The sequence below is a fragment of the Ailuropoda melanoleuca genome, chromosome 16, assembly GCF_002007445.2.
Source record: "Ailuropoda melanoleuca isolate Jingjing chromosome 16, ASM200744v2, whole genome shotgun sequence".
Classification (NCBI taxonomy): domain Eukaryota; kingdom Metazoa; phylum Chordata; class Mammalia; order Carnivora; family Ursidae; genus Ailuropoda; species Ailuropoda melanoleuca.
The window spans coordinates 509227-531609 of NC_048233.1; the positions used below are offsets into that span (position 1 = coordinate 509227).

Genomic DNA, 22383 nt, shown 5'->3' on the forward strand with positions numbered 1-22383 from the left:
AAAATTTAAAAAAAAAAAAAATAAAAAAAAAAATAAAGATAAAAATAAAAATAAAATAAAACAAAATACAAAACAGTAAGAGACATCAGATACAATAGGTACTGGGACCAGATCACAGAAACCAATGAAAGTTTTGTAAAGTAGCCTTAGGGGTAGGGAATAACTGTGGGTTTCCAATGTAAGAGGCAATGTTAGGAAGCTCAATATGCTTGTAGCATGCAAAATGCATGATGGAGAAGACATAAAGTAAGGGAGAAAAATTAGGAGATATTTGCAATAATTTGAGGCAGGACCTGTAGGATAATGGGAGAATGTCACAAAATTGGGACAGTTGGTAACAGCTGACAAAGAAAGGGGGCAAGAGGGGTCCCTGACTGTCTCAGTCGGTACAGCATGTGACTCTTGATTTCCAGAGTTGCAAGTTCAAGCCCCAGGTTGGGTGTAGAGATTACTAAAAGAAGAAAAAGAAAAAGAAAGAAAGAGGGCAGGAAGCGGAGAAAAGAGCTAAACAATGACTTCTATGTTTCAAGCCTGGGTAGCTGCTGGTATTGTGAACAAATTATTGTAAATATAGGGGCTAGCTTAGAGGGGAAAACAAAAACCTGACTTCTAGACCTGGGTGTCTAATAATGCACTAGTCACTAGCTGCATGCAGCTTTTTAAAGTTTAAATAGAAATTAAATAAAGTTAAAAATTCAGCTCCTTACTCCCACTAGTCATATTTCAAGTATTCAACTATCTGCTGTGACTTGTGACTGCAATACTGGACAGAGCAGGTACACAACACGTTCATCACTGCACAAAGTTCTATTACACAGTACTTTTTTTTTTTTTTTAAGATTTTATTTATTTATTCGACAGAGATAGAGACAGCCAGCAAGAGAGGGAACACAAGCAAGGGGAGTGGGAGAGGAAGAAGCAGGCTCCTAGCAGGGAAGCCTGATGTGGGGCTCGATCCCATAACACCGGAATCACGCCCTGAGCTGAAGGCAGACGCCCCTACACAGTACTTTTCTAAATCCATCAAGCTATAACTAATCAGAAGAAGGTTTTGGAAAAGTAAATGAAACCAGAAATTGAAAAGGAAAAGTTTTAAGGAATTTGTGAGCTCATTAAAGGATTGTCATGTGCCCATTCCAAAAAAGGCTGATGAATACCCTAAATGTCCTAACGCAGGAGACTACAGATATTTATTCATTGACCTAGGCAGATGTTCAAACACGTTGTTGATTTTTTTAAATTAATTATTTATTTATTTTGTGAGGTTTTTTTTTTTTAAAGATTTTCTTTCTTTATTTGAGAGAGAGGGAGAGAGAGAGAAAGCACAGAGGCAGAGTGACAGGGAGAAGCAGACTCCCCGCTGAGTCGAGAGCCCGACGTGGGGCTAGATCCCCGGACCCCGAAATCATGACCTGAGCCTAAGGCAGACGCTTAACTGAGTGAGCCACCCAGGCGCCCCTAAATATGTTGTTAGTTTTTAAAATGTTACCAAAAATTTTTTAAGTATTACCAAATGGCATATGTACCACCTCATTTTTATAAACCATAAATTCAAATTTATATGTTCCTATACAAATGGAAAAAATTGTTAACATTTTATCATTTTAAATACTGGATTACAGAATTTTTCTTCTTACTTTCTTTTATTTTTTTACTTTTCTAAATACTTTCATATATATTAAAAGCATTTTAATAAAAAAAGAAATATGATTAAAGAATGGAAGTGACAAGGACATAGAACTGGGTTTAATATAAACAATAACAGCATTTAGTTTTGTGCATAAATGGATTGTCCTCCTCGATAATAATGAGAAAAATAAGGTTCCCCACACTGGTATCAGGTGTCAGCAAACTATAACCCATGGGCCACATCTGGCCTGCTGCATGTTTTTCTATAGTCCACGAGCCAAGAATGATTTTTACATTTTTAAATGATTGAAAAAAAATAAAAAGATTAATATTTCATGACATAAAAATTACAGGAAATCTAGTCCCCATAAATAAAATTTAACTGCAATATAGCCACACTCACTCACTCATGTATTATCTATGGTTGCTTTGTGCTACAATGGCAGAAATGGATGGTTGCGACAGGGTCTGTGTGTGATGTCCTCACAGCTTCACACTGTTGCATAGCGCATTGCATAGTGCAGTGGCACAATTATAACCGCACAGCATTTCAGCTGCCATCCATATAGCTATAGCGCAACTTTTATTTACCTGCGTATACCCATCATGTCAAAATAAGAAAAAAAATTAAAACGTGGACTTTGAATATCCTGCTTTTAAGGATTATTTTGTTATCAAATTAAATGGCAAAGTATTATACTTACTACGCAATGACATTATAGCTATGCTAGAAGTACACAATATACACTGATATTACCAGACTCATCAGAGTACTCCCAACGTAGAGGAAAGCAAGTCAGAAAAATTAGAAAATTTAAAATGGAACTTCTTATCATAGAATTTCTTCATAAAAATAAAAAATGAAAATGAGGCTGCAACCAAAGTAAGTTTCTACATGGCTCAGCTGTCAGTCAAGCAAGGAAAGCCATTTACTAACGTCAAGTTAATTAAACTGTGTTCAGCTAAAGCAGCTAAAAAAGATGTGTCATAAAAAAATAAAAGTTAAAGATTATTAGTCTTTTGGAGAGAATATTTGCTCACTGAGTTGAAGACAACGGGAACAATATCAATAGTCAATTGAAATACAAGGCAAACAATTTTGAGTGGTTTTCTTTGGCTCTTAACGCACTGACAGTTGTCTGACACTACTCAGCTGTTGTTTATTCAAGGAGTCCACGCTGAGTTTGAAGTGACTAAAGAACTGGCATGCCTACACAGAATAATTATGGGTGAGAATATTTTCCAAAAGATTGAGAGAACACTAATTCACTACAACCCAAAGTGGAATCTGCTAAGATGTGTTACCAATAATGACAAAATACGTGTGCAACATAAAAAGGCTTTTTGTTTGACAAAATTAGCTTGATAGAGATTGTGAAAATGTATTCAAAACTTATGGTTATTCACATAAGTATTCATCAGGACGTACTCTGGAAAATATCTGAATCTATCTCATGATAAAGAAGCAGGAGTTGTGTTGTTGTTATTGTTTTAAGATTTTATTTATTTATTTGAGAGAGAGAGAGAGAGAGAACACAAGTAGGGAGGAGGGGCAGAGGGAGAGGGAGCAGACCCCCTGCTGCAAAGGGAGCCCAATGTGGGGCTTGATCCCAGGACCCTGGAATCAATCATGACCTGGCCCAAAAGCAAACGCTTTTTTTTTTTTTTTTTTAAGATTTTATTTATTTATTTGACAGAGAGAGAGGCAGCCAGCGAGAGAAGGAACACAAGCAGGGGGAGTGGGAGAGGAAGAAGCAGGCTCCCAGTGGAGGAGCCTGATGTGGGACTCAATCCCAGGACTCTGGGATCACGCCCAGAGCCGAAGGCAGCGCTTAACAACTGGGCTACCCAGGCGTCCCCCAAAAGCAAATGCTTAACCAACTGAGCCACCCAGGTGCCCCAGGAACCAGGAGTTTCAACAGTGAACTTAATTTGCTGTCATGGACTTAATTACCGTCAGTTCCATGAATTATTGTCAGAAAGAGAAGGAGGGCACCTGGGTGGCTCAATCGGTTAAGTTTGGCTCCAGTCATACTCCCAAGTTCCTGGGATCAAGTCCCAAGTCGGGCTCCCTGTTCAGCCGGGAGCCTGCTTCTCCCTCTGCCTGCCACTCTCCATGCTTGTGCTCTCTCTTTCTCTCTGTCAAATAAATAAAATCTTAAAAAAAAAAAAAAAAAGCTGAATATCTTTTTTTTAAAAGATTTTATTTATTTATTTGACAGAGAGAGAGAGCACAAGCAGGGGGAGCAGCAGGCAGACAGAGAGGCAGAAGCAGGCTCCCTGCTGAGCAAGCAGCCTGATGCGGGGCTCGATCCCAAGATCCAGGGATCATGACCTGAGCCAAAGGCAGATGCTTAATGGACTGAGCCACCCAGGTGCCCCAGAAGCTGAACATCTTAACATACCCTATCACCAATTCAATGCTAAGCAGTGCAAGTGTTTTGCTGCAATTGAGCTCAAGAATGAGACTGAAACTTTTCTCAATAGTAAGAGCCACCTTCAACCACTATTACTAAATAATCAGCTCTGGAAATTACTTTTCACTGCAGACTTAAAAATGTTTCTTAATAACTAAATCTAAATTTACAAGGCCTACTGCTTGCTAACCCTGCCATGGATAATGTTCTTGAGAGTCAATGACACTGCCCCTTGGACTGCATTCTCCTTTTTAGGTCCCCAGGTAAAGAAAACTGGGGACCTACCCAGGGATAAACTGACTCCTGGTTCCATACAGCAGAGCAAGTATTGTTCCCTGATAATGGAGGTCATGCCCCACAAATAATCAGTAACCTATCCTTAACTTTAGCTACCACAGCAATGAGGTGTCACAAGCCCTACAGCACATCAGCGGATCTGTCTAAAGCCCTTGCATGGATTATACTGGGTGCAAGACTAGCTTTGGACCATATTCTGGCTGAACAGAGAGGAGTTTGTATGGTTGCCAACACCTCCTATTGAGCTGGATTAATACTACTGGTTAGGTGGAACAATCCATACATGCTAAGGAAAGGAAACTAAGTGGTTATCTGAAAATCCTACTAGTCCCCCTGGGACTTACTCACTTAGCTGAATCTGGGATCCTGAGGCAGATGGCTGAGATCAACACTGCAGAATGGTTTCATCCTGCTAATTGGGATTCTGTTTATAATCACCTTAATCAAGTGTCATATGAGACAAACCGAATGGATTTTGATGAATATCTCTGCATCTAATTTTGAAGGGTAGACTGTTGGGAGCAATGGCCTATAATGAATCCCAAGGATCCCCATATGTCCTTGCTGAGTATGACAGACTGAAGGCCTAACAATCCTCTGACTCTAAGCCATTTTTATAACTAGTAATGAAGGCAATTTGGTAGGTCAAAATGACCACAAAGTGACTGCTTACTCTTTCAAACAGGGTCACTGATTTGCTTACTGTTTTGCTACAAACGGTGCTAAGCCCTTAGTACTGGGTCCCTCAGATGCAGTACAACCCACTACATAAAATGCCATCAGGTGGGCTCATCATATTACCCCACGGTAGTTAGAGGCAGGGTGAACCAGTGCTATCATGTAACAGTCCTGGTGTTTCCTAGGCTGGAGCAGTAAAACATTATCTTGCTCTAATCTACTGAGTCTTAATATCCAGTTTTGGCATCTATGGAATTCTAGGAGGTTAAAGTATAAAAACCACATATGTGGGGCGCCTGAGTGGCGCAGTCCTTGGGCGTCTGCCTTCGGCTCAGGGCGTGATCCCCGCGTTCTGGGATCAAGCCCCACATCAGGCTCCTCCGCTATGAGGCTGCTTCTTCCTCTCCCACTCCCCCTGCTTGTGTTCCCTCTCTCGCTGGCTGTCTCTATCTCTGTCAAATAAATAAATAAAATCTTTAAAAAACAAAAAAAAGACGTATGTTTCTGGGGTGCCTTAGTGGCTCAGTTGGTTGGCTCAGTCCAACTCTTGGTTTTGGCTCAGATGGTGATTTCAGGGTCCTGAGATCAAGCCCTTAGTTGGCTCCACACTCAGCGCAGTCTGCTTGTCTCTCTCCCTCCCCCACTACCGCTCCCCACACTTGCTTGTGCTCTCTCTCTCACAAATAAATGAATAAATAAAAACCACATGTGTTGGGGCGCCTGGGTGGCACAGCGGTTAAGCGTCTGCCTTCGGCTCAGGGCGTGATCCCGACGTTACGGGATCGAGCCCCACATCAGGCTCCTCTACTGTGAGCCTGCTTCTTCCTCTCCCACTCCCCCTGNCCTGCTTTTGTTCCCTCTCTCGCTGGCTGTCTCTATCTCTGTCAAATAAATAAATAAAATCTTTAAAAAAAAAAACAACAACAACAAAAAAAAAACCACATGTGTTTCATAAATTAATTCCCGGAATCTTCGCCCCAAAGCAAAATGTTGGTCCAGATACAATTCCTACTTCAGGTGCACTAACCATTTATACGTTAATCACTATCAACACAACTACTTGGTTGGACGCCCTGTAAGTCTATTATGGTACATGTCCACCGAGTCTAAACACCTGAGTCTTAAAACAATGGAATCCAGCACTTTCAGAAGTTATAACTAGTTTTTAAAACAATGTGTAGGGGCGCCTGGGTGGCTCAGTCATTAAGCGTCTGCCTTCAGCTCAGGGTGTGATCCCAGGGTCCTGGGATTGAGCCCCGCATCGGGCTCCCTGCTCCACTGGGAGCCTGCTTCTTCCTCTCCCACTCCCCCTGCCTGTGTCCCTCTCTCGCTGGCTGTCTCTTTCTCTGTCAAATAAATAAATAAAATCTTTTTAAAAAATTTTTAAAAAAAGAAAACAATGTGTAAAAAAAAAAAGGCTGCATGGTTGACAGTTTAGAGGGCACATGTTTAATTTTAATTTTTTTTTTTTTTACAGAGAGAGGAGTGGGGAGGGGCAGAGGGAGAGGGAGAGAGAGAACAACCCTGAGACCATGACCTGAGTTGAAATCAAGAGTCAGATGCTTAACTGACTGAGCGACCCACGTACCCCATCACATATTTATTTTAAACGACAAGCTCCTCATAAAAATATTATTACTCTTTGATCCACTAGTTTGACTCTAAATGATTCAGGAAAAGTAAATAAATGGGAAAAAAAAGCAACATATAAAAGCACTCTTAACTAACCTCCACTGAAGTGATTTGTAGAAATAAGTAACCCACTACGACCTCAATATAAACATACTGAGTATGCCTGCAGCAAGCGAAACACACACAACGAGTACACTACTTTCTAGCACACTTGAGTAAGTTAAATGCTTACCAAGAATCAGTTATTTTCTCCCAACCTGTTTACAAAAGTTGGACTTGTGGATCAAACTGTATAATTTATTTAAAATCATAGATATCACTGAAAAATGATCATGCAAAGAGACTTGACACTTCTATGAAAGTTAAATTAAATGTTTTAGAAAGTTGTTCTAAAAATACCGTATCAAATTAGGTGCGAGAGAAACAACTGTAAAAGACTGGGGGGAAAATCATAAATATCTAGAATGACTCTTCAGATTGTTTTATAAGTGTCTTTATGTTCTAACTCTGCTTTAAACAATTGGAAGACAGAGGTAATAGATATGGTTTATGCTAGAACGATGACATGGAATTCTTTTTTTTTTTTTTTAAAGATCTTATTTATTTTTTTGACAGAGAGAGAGAGAGACAGCCAGCGAGAGGGAACACAGGCAAGGGGAGTGGGAGAGGAAGAAGCAGGCTCCCAGCGGAGGAGCCTGATGTGGGGCTCGATCCCAGGACCCTGGGATCACGCTCTGAGCTGAAGGCAGACGCTTAATGACTGAGTCACCCAGGCGCCCCATGATGACATGGAATTCTAATCAACAGACCCTTTTTTTCTTTTTAAAGTCCTGACCCTCTATCAAAATTGCCAAGTAAATGTACGTTTATTAACATTTTCAATTAAAATGTCTTATAATAACTTCTTCATTTATGATTCCCCCTTTAACTGACTTTTTCAATGAAACCCCTTTAACTGACTTTTTCAACTGACCAGTGACCTAGGAGAAAAGGTTTTTATGGCAAATCAAATATTTTATAGCAGTGCTACTGATTTTTAAAAGAACGAGAAACGGGCACCTGGCTGGCTCAGTCAGTAGAGCATGAGACCTTGATCTCAGGGTTGTGAGTTTGAGCCCCATGTTAGGTGTAGAGATTGCTTAAAAATAAAATCTTTAGGGGGGCGCCTGGGTGGCTCAGTAGTTAAGCGTCTGCCTTCAGCTCAGGTCACGATCCCAGGGTCCTAGGATTGAGCCCCGCATCAGGCTCCCTGCTCAGCGGGAAGCCTGCTTCTCCCTTTCCCACTCCCCCTGCTTGTGTTCCCTCTCGCGCTGTGTCTTTCTCTGTCAAATATATAAAATCTTTAAAATAATAACTAACTAACTAAATAACTAAATAAATAAAATCTTTAGGGGCACCTGGGTGGCACAGTCGGTTGAGTGTGACTCTTGGTTTCAGCTCAGGTCATGATCTCAGGGTCATGGGATCATGCCCCACACTGGGCTCCACGCTCAGAGAGAAGTCTGCTTGAGATTCTCTCTTCCTCTCCCTCTGCCCCTCCCGCTCATGCATGAGCACTCTCTCTCTCTCAATAAATACATCTTTAAAAAAATAAATAAAATAAAATCTTTTTTAAAAAATTGGAAACATTTAGACATACAATATGAAGGAGATGAAATACAGACACGTGTAAACATGTATTAAAATAAAACTGAGTGAAGGGAACCTGGCTGGCTAAGTGGAGCATGTGGCTCTTAATCTCAGGGTCATGAGTTTGAGCCCCACACTGGGTGTAGACAGTACTTAAATAAATAAACTTAAAAAAAAAAAATTGAGAGGAGCACCTGGGTGGCTCAATCAGTTAAATGTCTGCCTTTGGCTCAGGTCACGATCTCAGGGTCCTTGATCGGATCATGTCCCACATCGGGCTCCCTGCTAAGAGGGAGACTGCTTCTCCCTCTCCCTCTGCCCCTCCCTGCTGCTTGTGCTCTTGAGAGCACTTTCTCTTTCTCTCTCAAATAAATAAAATCTTTAAAAAAAACCAGTGAAGGGGCGCCTGGGTGGCACAGCGGTTAAGCGTCTGCCTTCGGCTCAGGGCATGATCCCGGCGTTATGGGATCGAGCCCCACATCGGGCTCCTCCGCTATGAGCCTGCTTCTTCCTCTCCCGCTCCCCCTGCTTGTGTTCCCTCTCTCGATGGCTGTCTCTATCTCTGTCGAATAAATAAACAAAATCTCTAAAAAAAAAAAAAAAAAAAACCCCAGTGAAATAAAATCACAAATAATTGATTATAACTACATAAAAACTATGTATATTGATAAAGATTAGAAAATCAGAAAGTAAGGGGCACCTGGGTGGCTCAGTAGGTTGAGCACCCAGCCCTTGATTTTGGCTCAAGTCATGATCTCAGGGTCACGGGCTTGAGACCCCACACTGGGTTCTGAGCTCATCAGGGAGTCTGCAGCTCTCCCTCTCCCTCTGTTCCCCTCCATTCACTCTATCTCTCTCAATTAAATGAATAAATCTTAAAACAAAAGAAAAAAAGAAAGTAAAATATGTTCTGTAAGTTTGGTTATAAATTATAAATTAGGGGTGCCTGGGTGGCTCAGTCAATTAAGTGTCTGCCTTTGGCTCAGGTCATGATCCCAAGGTCCTGGATTTGAGCCCTGCATTGGGCTCCTTGCTCAGCGGGGAGCCTGCTTCTCCCTCTCCCTCTGCCTTCCACTCCCCTTGCTTGTGCTCTCTCTCTCTCTTTCTCTCTGTGTGTCAAGTTAAGAAATAAAATCTTTAAAAATAAGTAAGTAAATTAATAAATAAATAAGTGGTATCTCTTAGGAATTTTTAAAAGTTATTTTGACAGGGCACTTGGGTGGCTCAGTCGGTTGGGCGTCTACTTTCGGCTCAGGCCATGATCCTGGGGTCCTGGGATCAGGCCCCAAATCGGGCTCCCTGCTCAGCAGGGAGCCTGCTTCTCCCTATCTCTCTGCCACTCCCCCTACTTATGCTCGCTCCTGTTCTGTCAAGTAAATAAATAAAAATCTTAAAAAAAAAAAAGTTATTTTGATATAATTTTGTTAAAATAGCAATCTACCTTGGGGTACTTAAAATATGATTCAATATTTAAAAACAGAATACACCAGGGGGCATCTGGGTGGCTCAATCGGTTAAGCCTCTGACACTCAATTTCGGCTCAGGTCATGATCTCAGGGTCCTGGAACTGAGCCCAGAGGCAGGCTCCATGCTGGGCATGTAGCATGCTCAAGATTCTCTCTCCCTCTCCCTCTGCCCTTCCCCTCCACCGCCCACTGCATGCACATGCTCTAAAAAAAAAAAAAAAAAAAGAAACACCAGAACACACCAGTTAGTCACATTTAAGTATTTAAATTAGCAATATGAGGTCACCTTTTGTCATTCCTACTGTCAGAATGGCTATTGTATTCCATCATTTCTGAATTCTTAACTCTACCCTTTTTTGAGCTAGAATGGAAGCAAACAGGTAAGAACTACCTCCACGGGGCGCCTGGGTGGCACAGCGGTTAAACGTCTGCCTTCGGCTCAGGGCGTGATCCCGGCATTATGGGATCGAGCCCCACATCAGGCTCCTCCACTATGAGCCTGCTTCTTCCTCTCCCACTCCGCCTGCTTGTGTTCCCTCTCTCTCTGGCTGTCTCTATCTCTGTCGAATAAATAAATAAAATCTTAAAAAAAAAAAAAAAAAAAAGAACTACCTCACAGCTGCAGTAGAAACCAATAGATAAGAATATTTATGATGATGGTACATCCTAACAAAGAAGACGAATTTAGACTCCAGTAAGTGTTTTAACTTTCATTTGGTATTTACAGAAAAACATATACAGCTTCACAATACAAAAAATTATGCTAAAAACTCTCTTAAGTCTATCAGATATGGGGACCCTGCATGGCTCAGGTGGTTAAGCGTTGGACTCTTGATTTTGGCTCAGGTCTTGATCTCAGGGGTGTGGGATCGAGCCCCCAAATCAGTGCAGAGTCTACCTGAGATTCTCTCCCTCTCCTTCTGCCCCTCCCTGATCCCTCACACACGCACGCAGGCGTGCATGCCTGTACTCTAATAAATACATAAATAAATCTTGAAATTAAAATATTTTTTAAAAAGTATCAGATATATAAATCTATTGTTTAAATCTAATATCCTTGAGAAAAGTCAATTCAAGAAACTTAACTTTTAAAATGATTATGTAGGGATACCTGGGTGGCTCAGTTGGTTAAGCATCTACCTTTGGCTCAGGTCATGATCCCAGGGTCGTGGGATCAAGTCCCATATCAGGCTCCTTGCTCAGCGGGGAGCCTGCTTCTCCCTCTACCTGCACTCACTCTCTGTCTGACAAATAAATAAAATCCTTAAAATAATAATTATAATAATAAAAATAAAATAATTATTTAATTCTAATCTCTGTCTTGTTAAGCATGAAAGTTCTTTTTTTTTCTTAAGTCTTTATTTATTTGAGAGACAGAGAGAGCGTGTGTGCACAAGCAGGGGGGGAGGGGCAGAGGGAGAAGGAGAAGCAAACTCCCCTTGGAGCAGGGAGCCCAATAGGGAGCTATCCCAGGACCCAGAGATCATGACCTGACCCAAAGGCAGATGCTTAACAGACTGAGCCACCCAGGATCCCCAAGGATGAAATCTCTAAAGAAAGATAGAATTCCATTTATTTACATGTACTTAGGTACGTTTTTACATGTACCAACAGCAATCACTGAAATTACTACACTCTTAAAAAGCACCGGGGCGCCTGGGTGACTGTCAGTTAAGCATCTGCCTTCAGCTCGGGTCATGATCCCAGGGTCCTGGGATTGAGCCCTGGATGGGGAGCCTGCTTCTCCCTCTCCCTCTGCCCTTCCCCTCTGCTCTTGCTTTCTGTCTCAAATAAATAAATAAAATCTTAAAAAAAAAAAAAAAAGCATTAAAAGTCTTCTGGGAATGGATCAGGGGGTGGGAAGGGATGGAGTGAGGGGTTATTCTTTAAAAGATTATTAGTATCATTTGCTCTTATAATCAAAGATACAAATTATTTAGATATATGTATTTTTATATGTGAAGTAATTACTACCACTTAATATAACCACCATGAGCCAAAGACAATACCTTGGGGCGTGGAAAGATGTTGCTCTTGTAGCTTCTCCTGAGAGAGGAGTCCCAAGTAGCTGAGAACAACATACTTTGTTTCATAGTGAAATCCTAGAGGCACAGTAGTAGAAGACGCCATTGAGTTGGCTGCCAGAGCTCCAAAAGTCTACTTATAGATGTGTAAAACCTAAAAACATAAAAAAGTATTTTTTTCAGTTTAAAGTTTGTTACATGCCAGTACATTTCCCCAGTGACTGTAATTATTCAACTAAATACCAAAATAAATATTTCTCAGACTTTTTTCCCCAGTAATTTTTAAAAATTCTAACTTTAGTTTACTTACAAGTGGGAATTTATTAACTCAGATTTCAGAGCAAAACCAAATTTCCCTTCTATTCCTCTCTAGTTTCTCTGTTTTCACCTATGTGGCAAAAACACTGGCTATGCCCCTACCTTTCCCTTCACCCCAATATATGTTCTCTTATTTCTTTTAATAATAATAATAGGGCCACCTGACTGGTTCAGTTGGTAGAGCATACCACTCTTGATCTCAGGGTTGTGAGTTCAAGCCCCATGCTGGGTGTGGAGATTACTTAAAAATAAAATCTTAAAAAAATAAAATAAAAAAATAAAGCCTCCAAAATTCTAGCTAGGTCCATGGCCACACAACTGCAGACCACATTTCCCAGATCCTTAGCAGCTTAATGTGCCAAATGATTAGCCTGAGTCAGAGGAATATGAGTGGAAGGTATGTGGGCAATCTGTGGATCTCTCCTTAAAGATTTTCTCTTTCCTCCCTGCTATGGTTTGGAATGTGAATATGGAAGACAACCAGCTCTGACATGCAAACAAGGAGACCACTTTAAGGGATGGTAAAGTAACAAGAGAGAAGGAACTGGGTCTCTGAATCACCACGTATAGAAGAGCCACCCTGCCAGCCTGGACTAACCCCTCTGGATCGTCATTTAAGGCACTTCATTATGAAATCTCTTCATTAGGCATCCTGACTTGTACCCTAACTAATACAACTAGAACTTTTACCTTTTCACATGGACTTAGTAGCTGTTTTACCTAACATGTGCCTTAATAGTTGTTTCAAATCAAAAATTCTAATTAAGGAGTTTCCAAATAACTTAGTTTTTTACTTAAATAATAATACTAACTGTTTTAAGATCTCAGGAAATATCCAGTAAAAGAAAAAGAGATTCAGGTAACTAACAACATGAAAAGGAGACAAGCACTGCTGACAAAATTTAAGATCTATAAGCAAACTAAGAGAAATGTCTAAGAATGATAAACAATGAAAAAAATACGTGCAGAATTTAAAATACACAAAAGAAAACAGTGGCTATATAAAGAAAGAAAAAGGAATAACATAAAAATATGCTTTGAATGGTTAAATACTGTCTTTAAAAAATGCATTTATGGTTGCTATTATCAGTTTACTTAGGCTATCGAAAGAAAACCTAGTGCAATATTTAAAAGTCCCTATTGTTTCTTATCTTCAGGGAGCAATGCTACCAAATTATATCAAAACATACATTAAATCAAACAGTAGGTCTTAGACTGCTCTGTTCAACTTTAAAAGTTTATCAACTTCAGAAAGTATTTCAAAATTATTAATACATACTCCAAAGAAAGGGAACAAGTGTCACAGCTTACATCACAGGAATAAAAGCCACACCCACAGTGTAATTACAGGGTGCTTTACTCCTAAAAAGCTCAAAATATTTGATACTTTTACAGTTACCATTTAATAGTGGCAGAACTTCAAATTTGCAAATATGAAAAGGGATACCACAGAGGTACAATAAGTTTTCTGAGGCCTATCGGTCAGGTACTAGCGAGCAGCAATGCCGTCATGAACCTTCGCTTTTTTATTGTATTTTTTTTGCCTGCCTACCATCTGAACCCAATTCCCTTTATAGGGAGCATCCAACATTGTGTCAATCTTGACAGGAAACAGAAATCTCCCAGCCCCTACTATAAAAGCTAAAATGAGCTAGATTTTTTTCTTTCCCATTCTCCTGTTCTGTGACAGTAGGGTATGAGATCTAGGTTCAGCCAAGTCAGAGACTCCTACCAAGATCTAGATTGTGGAAACATTTAAATTAAAGATAATTCACGGAGAAGGTTGTGGTACTAGGTCAGCAAAGGCAGAGGCGCAGGGTTGGATAGCAGTATCCTAACTCTCTATCCCTTGGCCTGATCCTGCCTGAGTCTGCAGCCAAGGCTCCCTTGGTTCCTGCCTGTTTCCCAAACCTAATTTTCCAGCTTCCCATCCATTCTGTGAGCTACCCAATGCCCTTTTCGTAAGTCCCATTTCTATTTAAATAAGCTAGAATGACTTTGTGTTGTTGGCAACCAAGAACTAACTGGAACAAGGGCCAAGGCTGGAACCTAATTTTCTTAAAATTTGTGAGGCAGTTCCCTGATTCTAACACACTACTTTAATGTGAAGATTACTAGACTAAATTTATAGTTTAGAAAAATCTTTGTAAAGTCCTCATATCGACCTAGTAATTATATCTACTGAAACAGAAGGCAATGCCTTCTGATAATTTTTTGTGTTCATTCAACACGCGTTTCTTAAGATACAAGGTACTCTACAGACATCAGGCACAAAGACAGTAATTAAGATAAACCACCTGCCTTCTGGAGTTTTTGACCAAGAAGAGGAAAACAAAAATATGCAAGTAAATCAGAACAATAAAGTTCTATTATACAAGTCAGTATCCAGGGAGTAGGAGAAGGCTATCCAAAAGAAGTAGGAAAGTCTCTCTGGGAAAGGGAAAAAGTAGACATCAGGAAAGCCTTTATAAAGTAAAATCTGAGCCAATCTTGATGTTGAGTAGGTATCCACTAACTGACAGCTTAGGGGGATGAGACAGGGGTGATTTTAGATGTAAAGAAGGCCAGGAAAAAGCACAGAAGCATTTTGAAACATCATGAAACATAAAAACTAAAGAAATTTGACATGGCTAAATCATAAGATGGAAGGCTCAGCAGGAGTAAGCAGCAGTCAGCATTTGGTGTGCTCTGTATACTATGGGATTCTGGGAATCTTAGGTTTTATCCTATAAGCAAGGAATTATTTTAACCATGTTCATGAATGAACCCCCTAAAACTGTATGCAAATTCTCTGTGCATGAGCGTTTTTTTCTGGAAAGAAAAATCATTCCATTTCTCTCGTTAGATTCTCAAATGAGATCATGATGTCAAACAGGCTAAAAATTACTATAGAACACTACCAGGAACTACTAAAAGGTTTCAAGCAAGAAAAGCGTATCAACAGATTATATTCTAGAAAAATCACCCTGGAGGTGGTGTGGAAGATTAAGAAGAGAGATTGGAGGCAAGGACACAAGTTAGCGGAATACTGGAAAAATCCAAACAAGAGATGTATGGAGGCATAAATTAGAGCAAGAACACGAGAAAGAAGGGCATGAATAGGAAAAATATTAAGAGCTTTAAAGATTTAACTCAGTAAGAGTACTCCAGGCAGCTGTAGGGAAAGTGATGTTACTCCTACCTCCCAAATCAGATAATATAAGAAGAGCTGGTTTAGGAGAGGATAATAGGTTCACCCTGGGGCATACTGAATTTAAAAATACCTAGGAGTTGCTCAGGTGAAGATGTACATCAAGCAGTTGGACATAACAGGTCTTATACTAAACGCTCTGGATTGGAGATACAAAATTGTGCTCTGCATAGATACAAGTCAATGAAATTATCTAAGGAGACCGCATGGAGAGTTAGTGACTTCCAATGGGTAAGAAGTGTCAAAATTTCAGGTAGGAATGAGAATGGATATTACAGTTTGAAAAACCCATATTTCATAGATAGTTTCACACCGGGAAGGGAAACATTACCTACTGTTTTCAGATTACAAAGTATAGAAAATAAAGCTCAGCAAATCTTCAATCTTCTTTATTTTTTCTTCAATCTTCTCTGTATCATTGACTCAGTGCATGGATGGGAGGGAAGAATAAAAGCACCCAGCACTCCCTACCCCAAGCACCACCACCAGAATAGGAGCCAGAGAATTTTTTATCTATCAAAAGGAGACATGGTTTTAAAAAATATGTCAAGAAATACTGGTTTCAAAAAAAAAAAAAAGAAAGAAATACTAGTTTCATCTGAAAAAGAAACACCATTAGAATTCAGGGCAAAACGAACATTTCAGGGGTCATTAAAAGATGAGAAGCTGGCAGAGGCGACCTTCAAGTCTGGATTGGAACAGTCAGAAAGGAAGGAAGAAAAAACAGGAAAGAGTGTGTTTACAGAAGTCAGGGGAGGAACCTCAATAAGAAGGTAGTGAAGAAATGTATGAAATGGAACAACACACCAGAAAGAATGAAAATGCCAGGGTAATGATCCCTGACCAGTTCTATTTGCCGGCCAGGGGCAATAGCAAAAGGTAGGGAGTTGAAGACCCAATGGGAAGTGAAAAGGGAGAGAAAGAAGTTTTAGTCTATTCTTTCAAAGAAAGAGCCTGGTTGGATGGGAAGAAAAGAATAGAGACCAGAGAGAGAGATGAGTTTGAGAGTTCATTTGTTTTGTTTTTGTGCACAACAAAAGAGTCTTAAGCATATTTACACTCAGTGGAGAAGGAGCCAATGAGACATAAATACAGAAAGCAAGGAATAAATTATGAAGTGAAGTTCCAAAAGAGAGGGGAGAACAGAGCAAATCAGTAACAAAATTTCAGCTTTACAAAATCTCAGAATTTTTGGTAACAGGAATAAAGAAGTACTCACATTCTGAATAATGCTTTAAATAAAAAACTGATGTTCTCAAATTTGTTATATTCAAATTCCTGTATGTATTTATCAAAAATCTGTATCTGAAGACAATTCTAGTTACTCTCCAAACCCGATGCCATAGAAAAAGCATAGTTCACTGAATTTCCAAGTTTGATTTTCAGCCTAGTGCTCTTCAAATTTTCTTACAAATCCCAACTGCCTAACCATAAACGCAATCTTAATCATGGATTTCATAATTTTCCATCCTCCAGACTCACTTTACTGTGCGCAGTAAAGGCCTCAGCTCTAGTATACGTTAATATCCACACAACCATATATTTAGTGGATGATTATACTCTATTCAATTATTTTAACATTTTTCAATGATTTACACTAACAGGGAAGATGATAATCCAAACTCCAATCATTTAAGTTCAGTATACAGTTATTAGGGTTTAAATGTGTATTGTATAATCTAGTTATAAACATACCAGACCTAAATATGACAGACTTACAGTATCTTTCCAACTTCTAATTTAGCTTGAGCTTCTAGTTGTAGAGCAACAAAGCAGCTCATTCACGCCTGTGATCAGGTGGTGGGGTAGACAGAACCTAGGAACACTATTATACATCTAGTGTGTTTGCATTAAATTACAGAACACACAAAATGTAAACTCCACAGCACTGCTGCAGGGTCATGTACTCTAAGGGTGTTCTGGGAAGAGAGGGCATGCACTTCCTTTGCAACATTCTGTAGTGCAGTCAGCATACTGCACAATGGGCTCTTGCATTTCGAACAAATATAAATAAATTACACCTGCCCGAGACCTCTATATCTGAAGCACTCTTCCATGTGTTGTCATAGTAATCCTCTATGCTAGAAGGAAAAGGTTAACAGTCTCAATTTTATTGATGGAGAAACAAGAATAGACAAATAATTTGCACAAAATCACACAGCTAGTTAACAGTGCAATCACTCGGTTAGGTACATCGTCTTCAGTTCTGAACTTTTTGCCTTTAACTGCATACGCTCAATGCATATTTACTGCATGTCAGGCAATGTGCTGGGTGAGAATAGAGGTGAAAATAGTAACAATAACAGGAAGAAGAAATGGTAGACAAACAAGGTGTTTTTTCGAACAGACTACTGAAAAGAGCAAATTTGTCAATTTTAAGAATGGCGCCAAGGAAAAAAGGAAAAAGACAAATCCTGTAAGCCGGGAATAATGCTCAAGTCCATCCCACTACTGCCTTATCAACACAGAGCGCATTTCATAGGTAAGACATCTCAGGCTTCTTTTTAAATGATAAGAAGAACATAGTTACTTTTACTCTAAATTTTGTCTAGTAGACTCTTTTAGAATTCAAATTAGGTATAAGTGCTCTTGATATCCAGAAGTTTAAATATAGTTTCAAATATACAAACTATTGGGAATGGGGCACCTGGGTGGCTCTCTCAGTTAAGCATTTGCCTTCGGCTCAGGTCATGATCCCTGCATCCTGGGATCGAGTACCACATCAGGCTCCCTGGTCTGTGGGGAGACTTTTCTCCCTCTCCCTCTGCCTCTCTGTCTCTCATGAATAAATAAATAAAATCTTAAAAAAAAAAAAACTATTAGGGTGCCTGGTTGGCTCAGTTGGTGACTGATACATGCAACTTTTGATCCTGGTGTTGTCATGAGTTCAAACCCCGTGTCGGGCATACAGCTTATATAAAAATAATAAAAATTTAGAAAATAAATACATAAATATAAAAACTATCTCTTGCACAAATCTAACAAGCCACTGAATATATCTATTACCCAGTTGTTACTTTCTCTGCCTTACTACACCTTTAGTTTGCTCCTCTATTAAGTTACAAGTAGTTGTCAGCCAAATGGACAGCCTGAGGAAGCTTAGGGTAACTTAATCCTATGTTTATACATTCGTTTGGTGGCATCTCCAAAACCAGGCGCAAATAAAACATCCATGATCCTTCAGTAACAAATGTAACATCCACAATTTGCAATCAATAGTTTGCTTTATTTTTTTTTTTAAATCAGATTTCTATCATGAATACCAGTGCAAATTCCAGGATGCTAGCACTGATAGTATTATAGGAATTAAAACACATTTTATGAACAATAACCAGAAGGTGGGCAGCACTATTAAGTTCTACTCTAAATTCATATGAAAAGCAAATCTGCAGCAACATGAGAGTTTTTTGTAGTTGTTTCCCAAACTTTTCTGATCATAACCACCTTGGATGCTTGTGGAAAACAGAAATTTCTAGTCCCCACTTCAGGTATATTTTTAGAATACCATAGCTATATTGTATTCCTTAATCCCATAGAGTCAAAAGAGAAACACAATACAACTTAACATGCTTTAATTATTTCATGAAGCTTTTTTAGACCATTTGCATCTACGAAAATTATAACATAATAAAACTGTCACATACTCCAGTAATAGAGATGAACAGATCTATAATCCCAGTTTACAAAAAGAAAAATAAAAATCCACAGATAAGTCAACTACAAATCAAAACTCTGGAATTTTAAACATTAACAAAATTTTGGGGTTACCAGACCTCTAGTCTTAAGACTCACTGGTGGTTTGAGTATGGAGTTTGTTTCATTAAGTCCAGTAACTTGCATTTTTTAAGATCCATATTTTATTAGTCCCTATAGAATTCTAGGACTTTCTCTAAATTAAGAGAAGTAAAATTAAACAATCCTAATAAAAATTGTGAAATTTAGAAAATTCACCTGGGTGGGTGAATATTTCGTGTCTGCTGAGCTTTAAAAATGACACCCTTGCCCAGTTGCATTTTGCAGCTGGGTGGCTGCAAAATGCAACTGGGCAAGGGTGTCATTATTAAAACTCAGCAGACACGAAATATTCTAGTGTAAACAGACCCTTTCATACTGAAACATGCTTAATTGAAATACTCTAGTTCAATCTTGTTTTAAGAGCTGCCCCAAAATGTTTTCACTCAGCAGTTGGCATTCAAAGATAATGTACTTACGGAGAATGCCTCATTCTCCCCACAGGCACAGTCTGACTTCACAATAATAAGGCTTCCCAATGTAAGCGTAGACAGCTTTATAAAAGGGAGAAATAAAATTCTGTTGCTCTGTCCCACTCCCACGTATATGCCAGAGACATGAAAACACATGTCTACACAAAAATTAACACATGAATCGTTACAGCAGCATAATATTTAACAGCCAAATAGTGGAAATAACTGCCCATCAACTGATGGATAAAGAAAATTGGTATATCCATACTATGGCATATTGTGGCCATAAAAAGAAGAGCTGATACATGCCACACATGGATGAACCCTGAAAACATCATGTTAAGTAAAAGAGGCCAGTCACAAAAGACAATTATTACATAATTCTGTTTATACGAAATACCCAGAATTGGTCAATCTACAGAGACAGACAGTAAGTCAGTGGTCGCCTAGGTAGGGGAGCTGAGGAAGAATGGGAATAAAGAATGACCACTAATGGGTACAGGGTTTTTTTGGGGGGTGATGAAAATTGTGGTGGTCGCGAATTCTGTGAATATACTAAAAACAATTTAAAAAAAAACATTAAATCGTGCAGTTGGTGAACTGTATATATCTCAAGGTGTTAAAAAATCAGCTACTCTGAAAATAGCCCCCTCCCTTCAACCCTGTAATATATATTAAATAAGAAATCTTGGTGACCAGTTACTTGGAATAAGATATGAATCAAAATGAAACTGAAAAACTGATAAAAAGTAGCACAGCAAATCTGATTGTTTACAACTTGTTTTCTATGTCTTTTATAGAAGACATTTTTAAGAGAAATATTTTATAAGAGAAATAGATTTTTAAAACAATGATTATTGTTGCAAATTACTTGTCCTAAAAGTTTAGTGTATGAGATATTTAGTATTGATTAACTGATATGCTAGAGAGCACAGCTTTTCTTTACAAAACTGGTTGGACTCAACTTTATATATCCTTCAACTGAATTCAACTACTGGGGTACAAGCCTCCATGAGAAAATGAATCATTAAAAAATATATATATATACTGAAAATAGTACCTGGCCAATCAGGGTAAAAGGATTTTCAAACCCTTTATTGGCCTATTATCAAATGAAGAATATTTCACAATGGCTTAGTTTCAATTCGCAGGTGCAAATGTGCACCGTGCATTTGTCCAACTATGTATATGAGGTATAAATAGTTTACTACCTACAAAAACATTTGCTTAATTTTCTGGGAGATAAAAAAAGAAGGTACTAGAAGGGTGTGGCAACTCATCCAAGGTCACGACAAGTCAGGGCAGAGATCAACATTCTGGTTTACACCAAACCTCCAGAGGAAATCTTATTGACAATTTCGCAAAAAGTCTTCATGTTTGTTTTGTTTTACATCATAAAGCAAAAAAAAAGAGGGGGAGGAGTTACTGTCGGTTCAGTTTAAAACTTTTAAATAGAGACAGTGAGAGAGCTATTTTAAATAAATACTGGTGCGGGGAGTGGTTAAGACAAAGATCCCAGTGGGGAGCGTGTGAACAACTGGCCAGATCCGCCGGATTTTCAACCCAGGTCAAAGCAAAAAGTCTAGTTTTCCTTCATAGCTGATTATGAAGGAAAGAAACTTGGAATCTTCCTGGAATTACGAGAAGAAAAAAATCAAAGGAAGAAACGCCCTAGTGTGAACTGTATTGCCTCCAAGAATAAGAAGGAAGATTTTTCTAAAAAATAAATAATAGTAATGATGAGTGTCAGAACAACAGCGAATAAAGGATAAAAAATTTCTAACAATCCGTGAGAAAAAACCTAGGACTGGCAGAGATAATCTATAATCATTCTAAGCAAATCGCATGAAACCTTTCCCTCAAACAAAAAGAAGTCCACGATCCCCGCCTGGTCCTAAAAATGGACACGGGTTTTCCACGTGAAGGTCTTTGAGCGGAAGACCGGCGGTGTAGGGCAAGGGCCGAGTTCCTCCGCCTCTGGCAGCCCTCTCAGGAAGCCCCGCTCAACAAGCGTCCGCGCTGGGACCACGCTGGACAGGTCCGGTTACAAAGAAATGGACCCCTCAAGCTTTGAAAACGCTCGGGCAAAGGAGCGCCGGTACACACACATACACTCTTTGACTCACTCACAGTCACACACTCACTGACACTCACTCACGCGTCGTCGGAACCACTGGGGAGGCGGTGGTTCGGCACAGTCTCTGGACACCTTCCTGCCCAGTGAAAACCGCCTGAGAAGCTGGATGAGGACCCAACTCTATCGGCCCAGAACCCCACTCCCCTCACCTGGCCCTGGCCCCTTGCCCCAGAAGAGATGGAAGGGGCGGCGGCGGCGGCAGTTGTTTCCGACAAGGTCTCCCAGCGGCGGTGGCTGCTTCGACCCGCGGCCCTAATCTACCGCCGCCGCCATGTTGGAAGGTGAGGTCACCCCGGGCGTGCTTCCGTCACCGCCAGCGTCGGGGCGGGCCTGGGGCGCGGAGAAACGCCGGAAGAGGGGTGGGAGCTCTGTTCTTTTGAGCGGAAGCAGGGATCATAGAGGCCCGGAGGTCTCTCTGCGCAGACGTGACCCGGAAGAGACCTCTCTTAGCCCGCTCTTACCAGGAGTCGCTCAAATCTATGATTCCGGGGCGACGGAGGTCTTTGACGACTGGAGGAAGAGAGGTGGGATTCTAAACAATCAAACCCTGCGGGAAGGAGTGCCTGGCTGGCTCCGACGTTAAGCGTTTGCCGTTGGCTCAGGGCGTGATCCCAGGGCCTGGGATCGAGCCCCACATCGGGCTCCCTCCTGGGAACCTGCTTCTTCCTCTCCCACTCCCTCTGCTTGTGTTCCCTCTCTGGCTGGCTCTCTCTCTGTCAAATAAATAAAATCTTTAGAAACAAACAAATCCTGTGGGAGCT

The 22383-nt window shown here is 40.1% G+C and overlaps 1 protein-coding gene across 7 annotated transcripts in view; it reads right to left on the reverse strand.

The window, feature by feature from the left end:
- Nucleotides 1–21921, reverse strand: part of BCL2L13 (BCL2 like 13) — an 87227-nt gene extending 65306 nt beyond the window's left edge. For 2 of the 7 annotated variants that reach the window (XM_011234191.3, XM_011234192.3), the window contains exons 1-2: nt 21772–21921; nt 11758–11926 (exon numbers count right to left, since the gene is read on the reverse strand). In XM_011234191.3, coding sequence (XP_011232493.1) covers nt 11758–11878 — 121 coding nt within the window. In that variant the 5' untranslated portion in view covers nt 11879–11926; nt 21772–21921. Of the gene's footprint in view, nt 1–11757; nt 11927–21639 lie in introns of those variants that run through there. The other 5 variants (XM_034645533.1, XM_034645535.1, XM_019807483.2 and 2 more) reach the window with 4 other exon arrangements.
- Between the last annotated feature and the right edge of the window lie 462 nt (nt 21922–22383).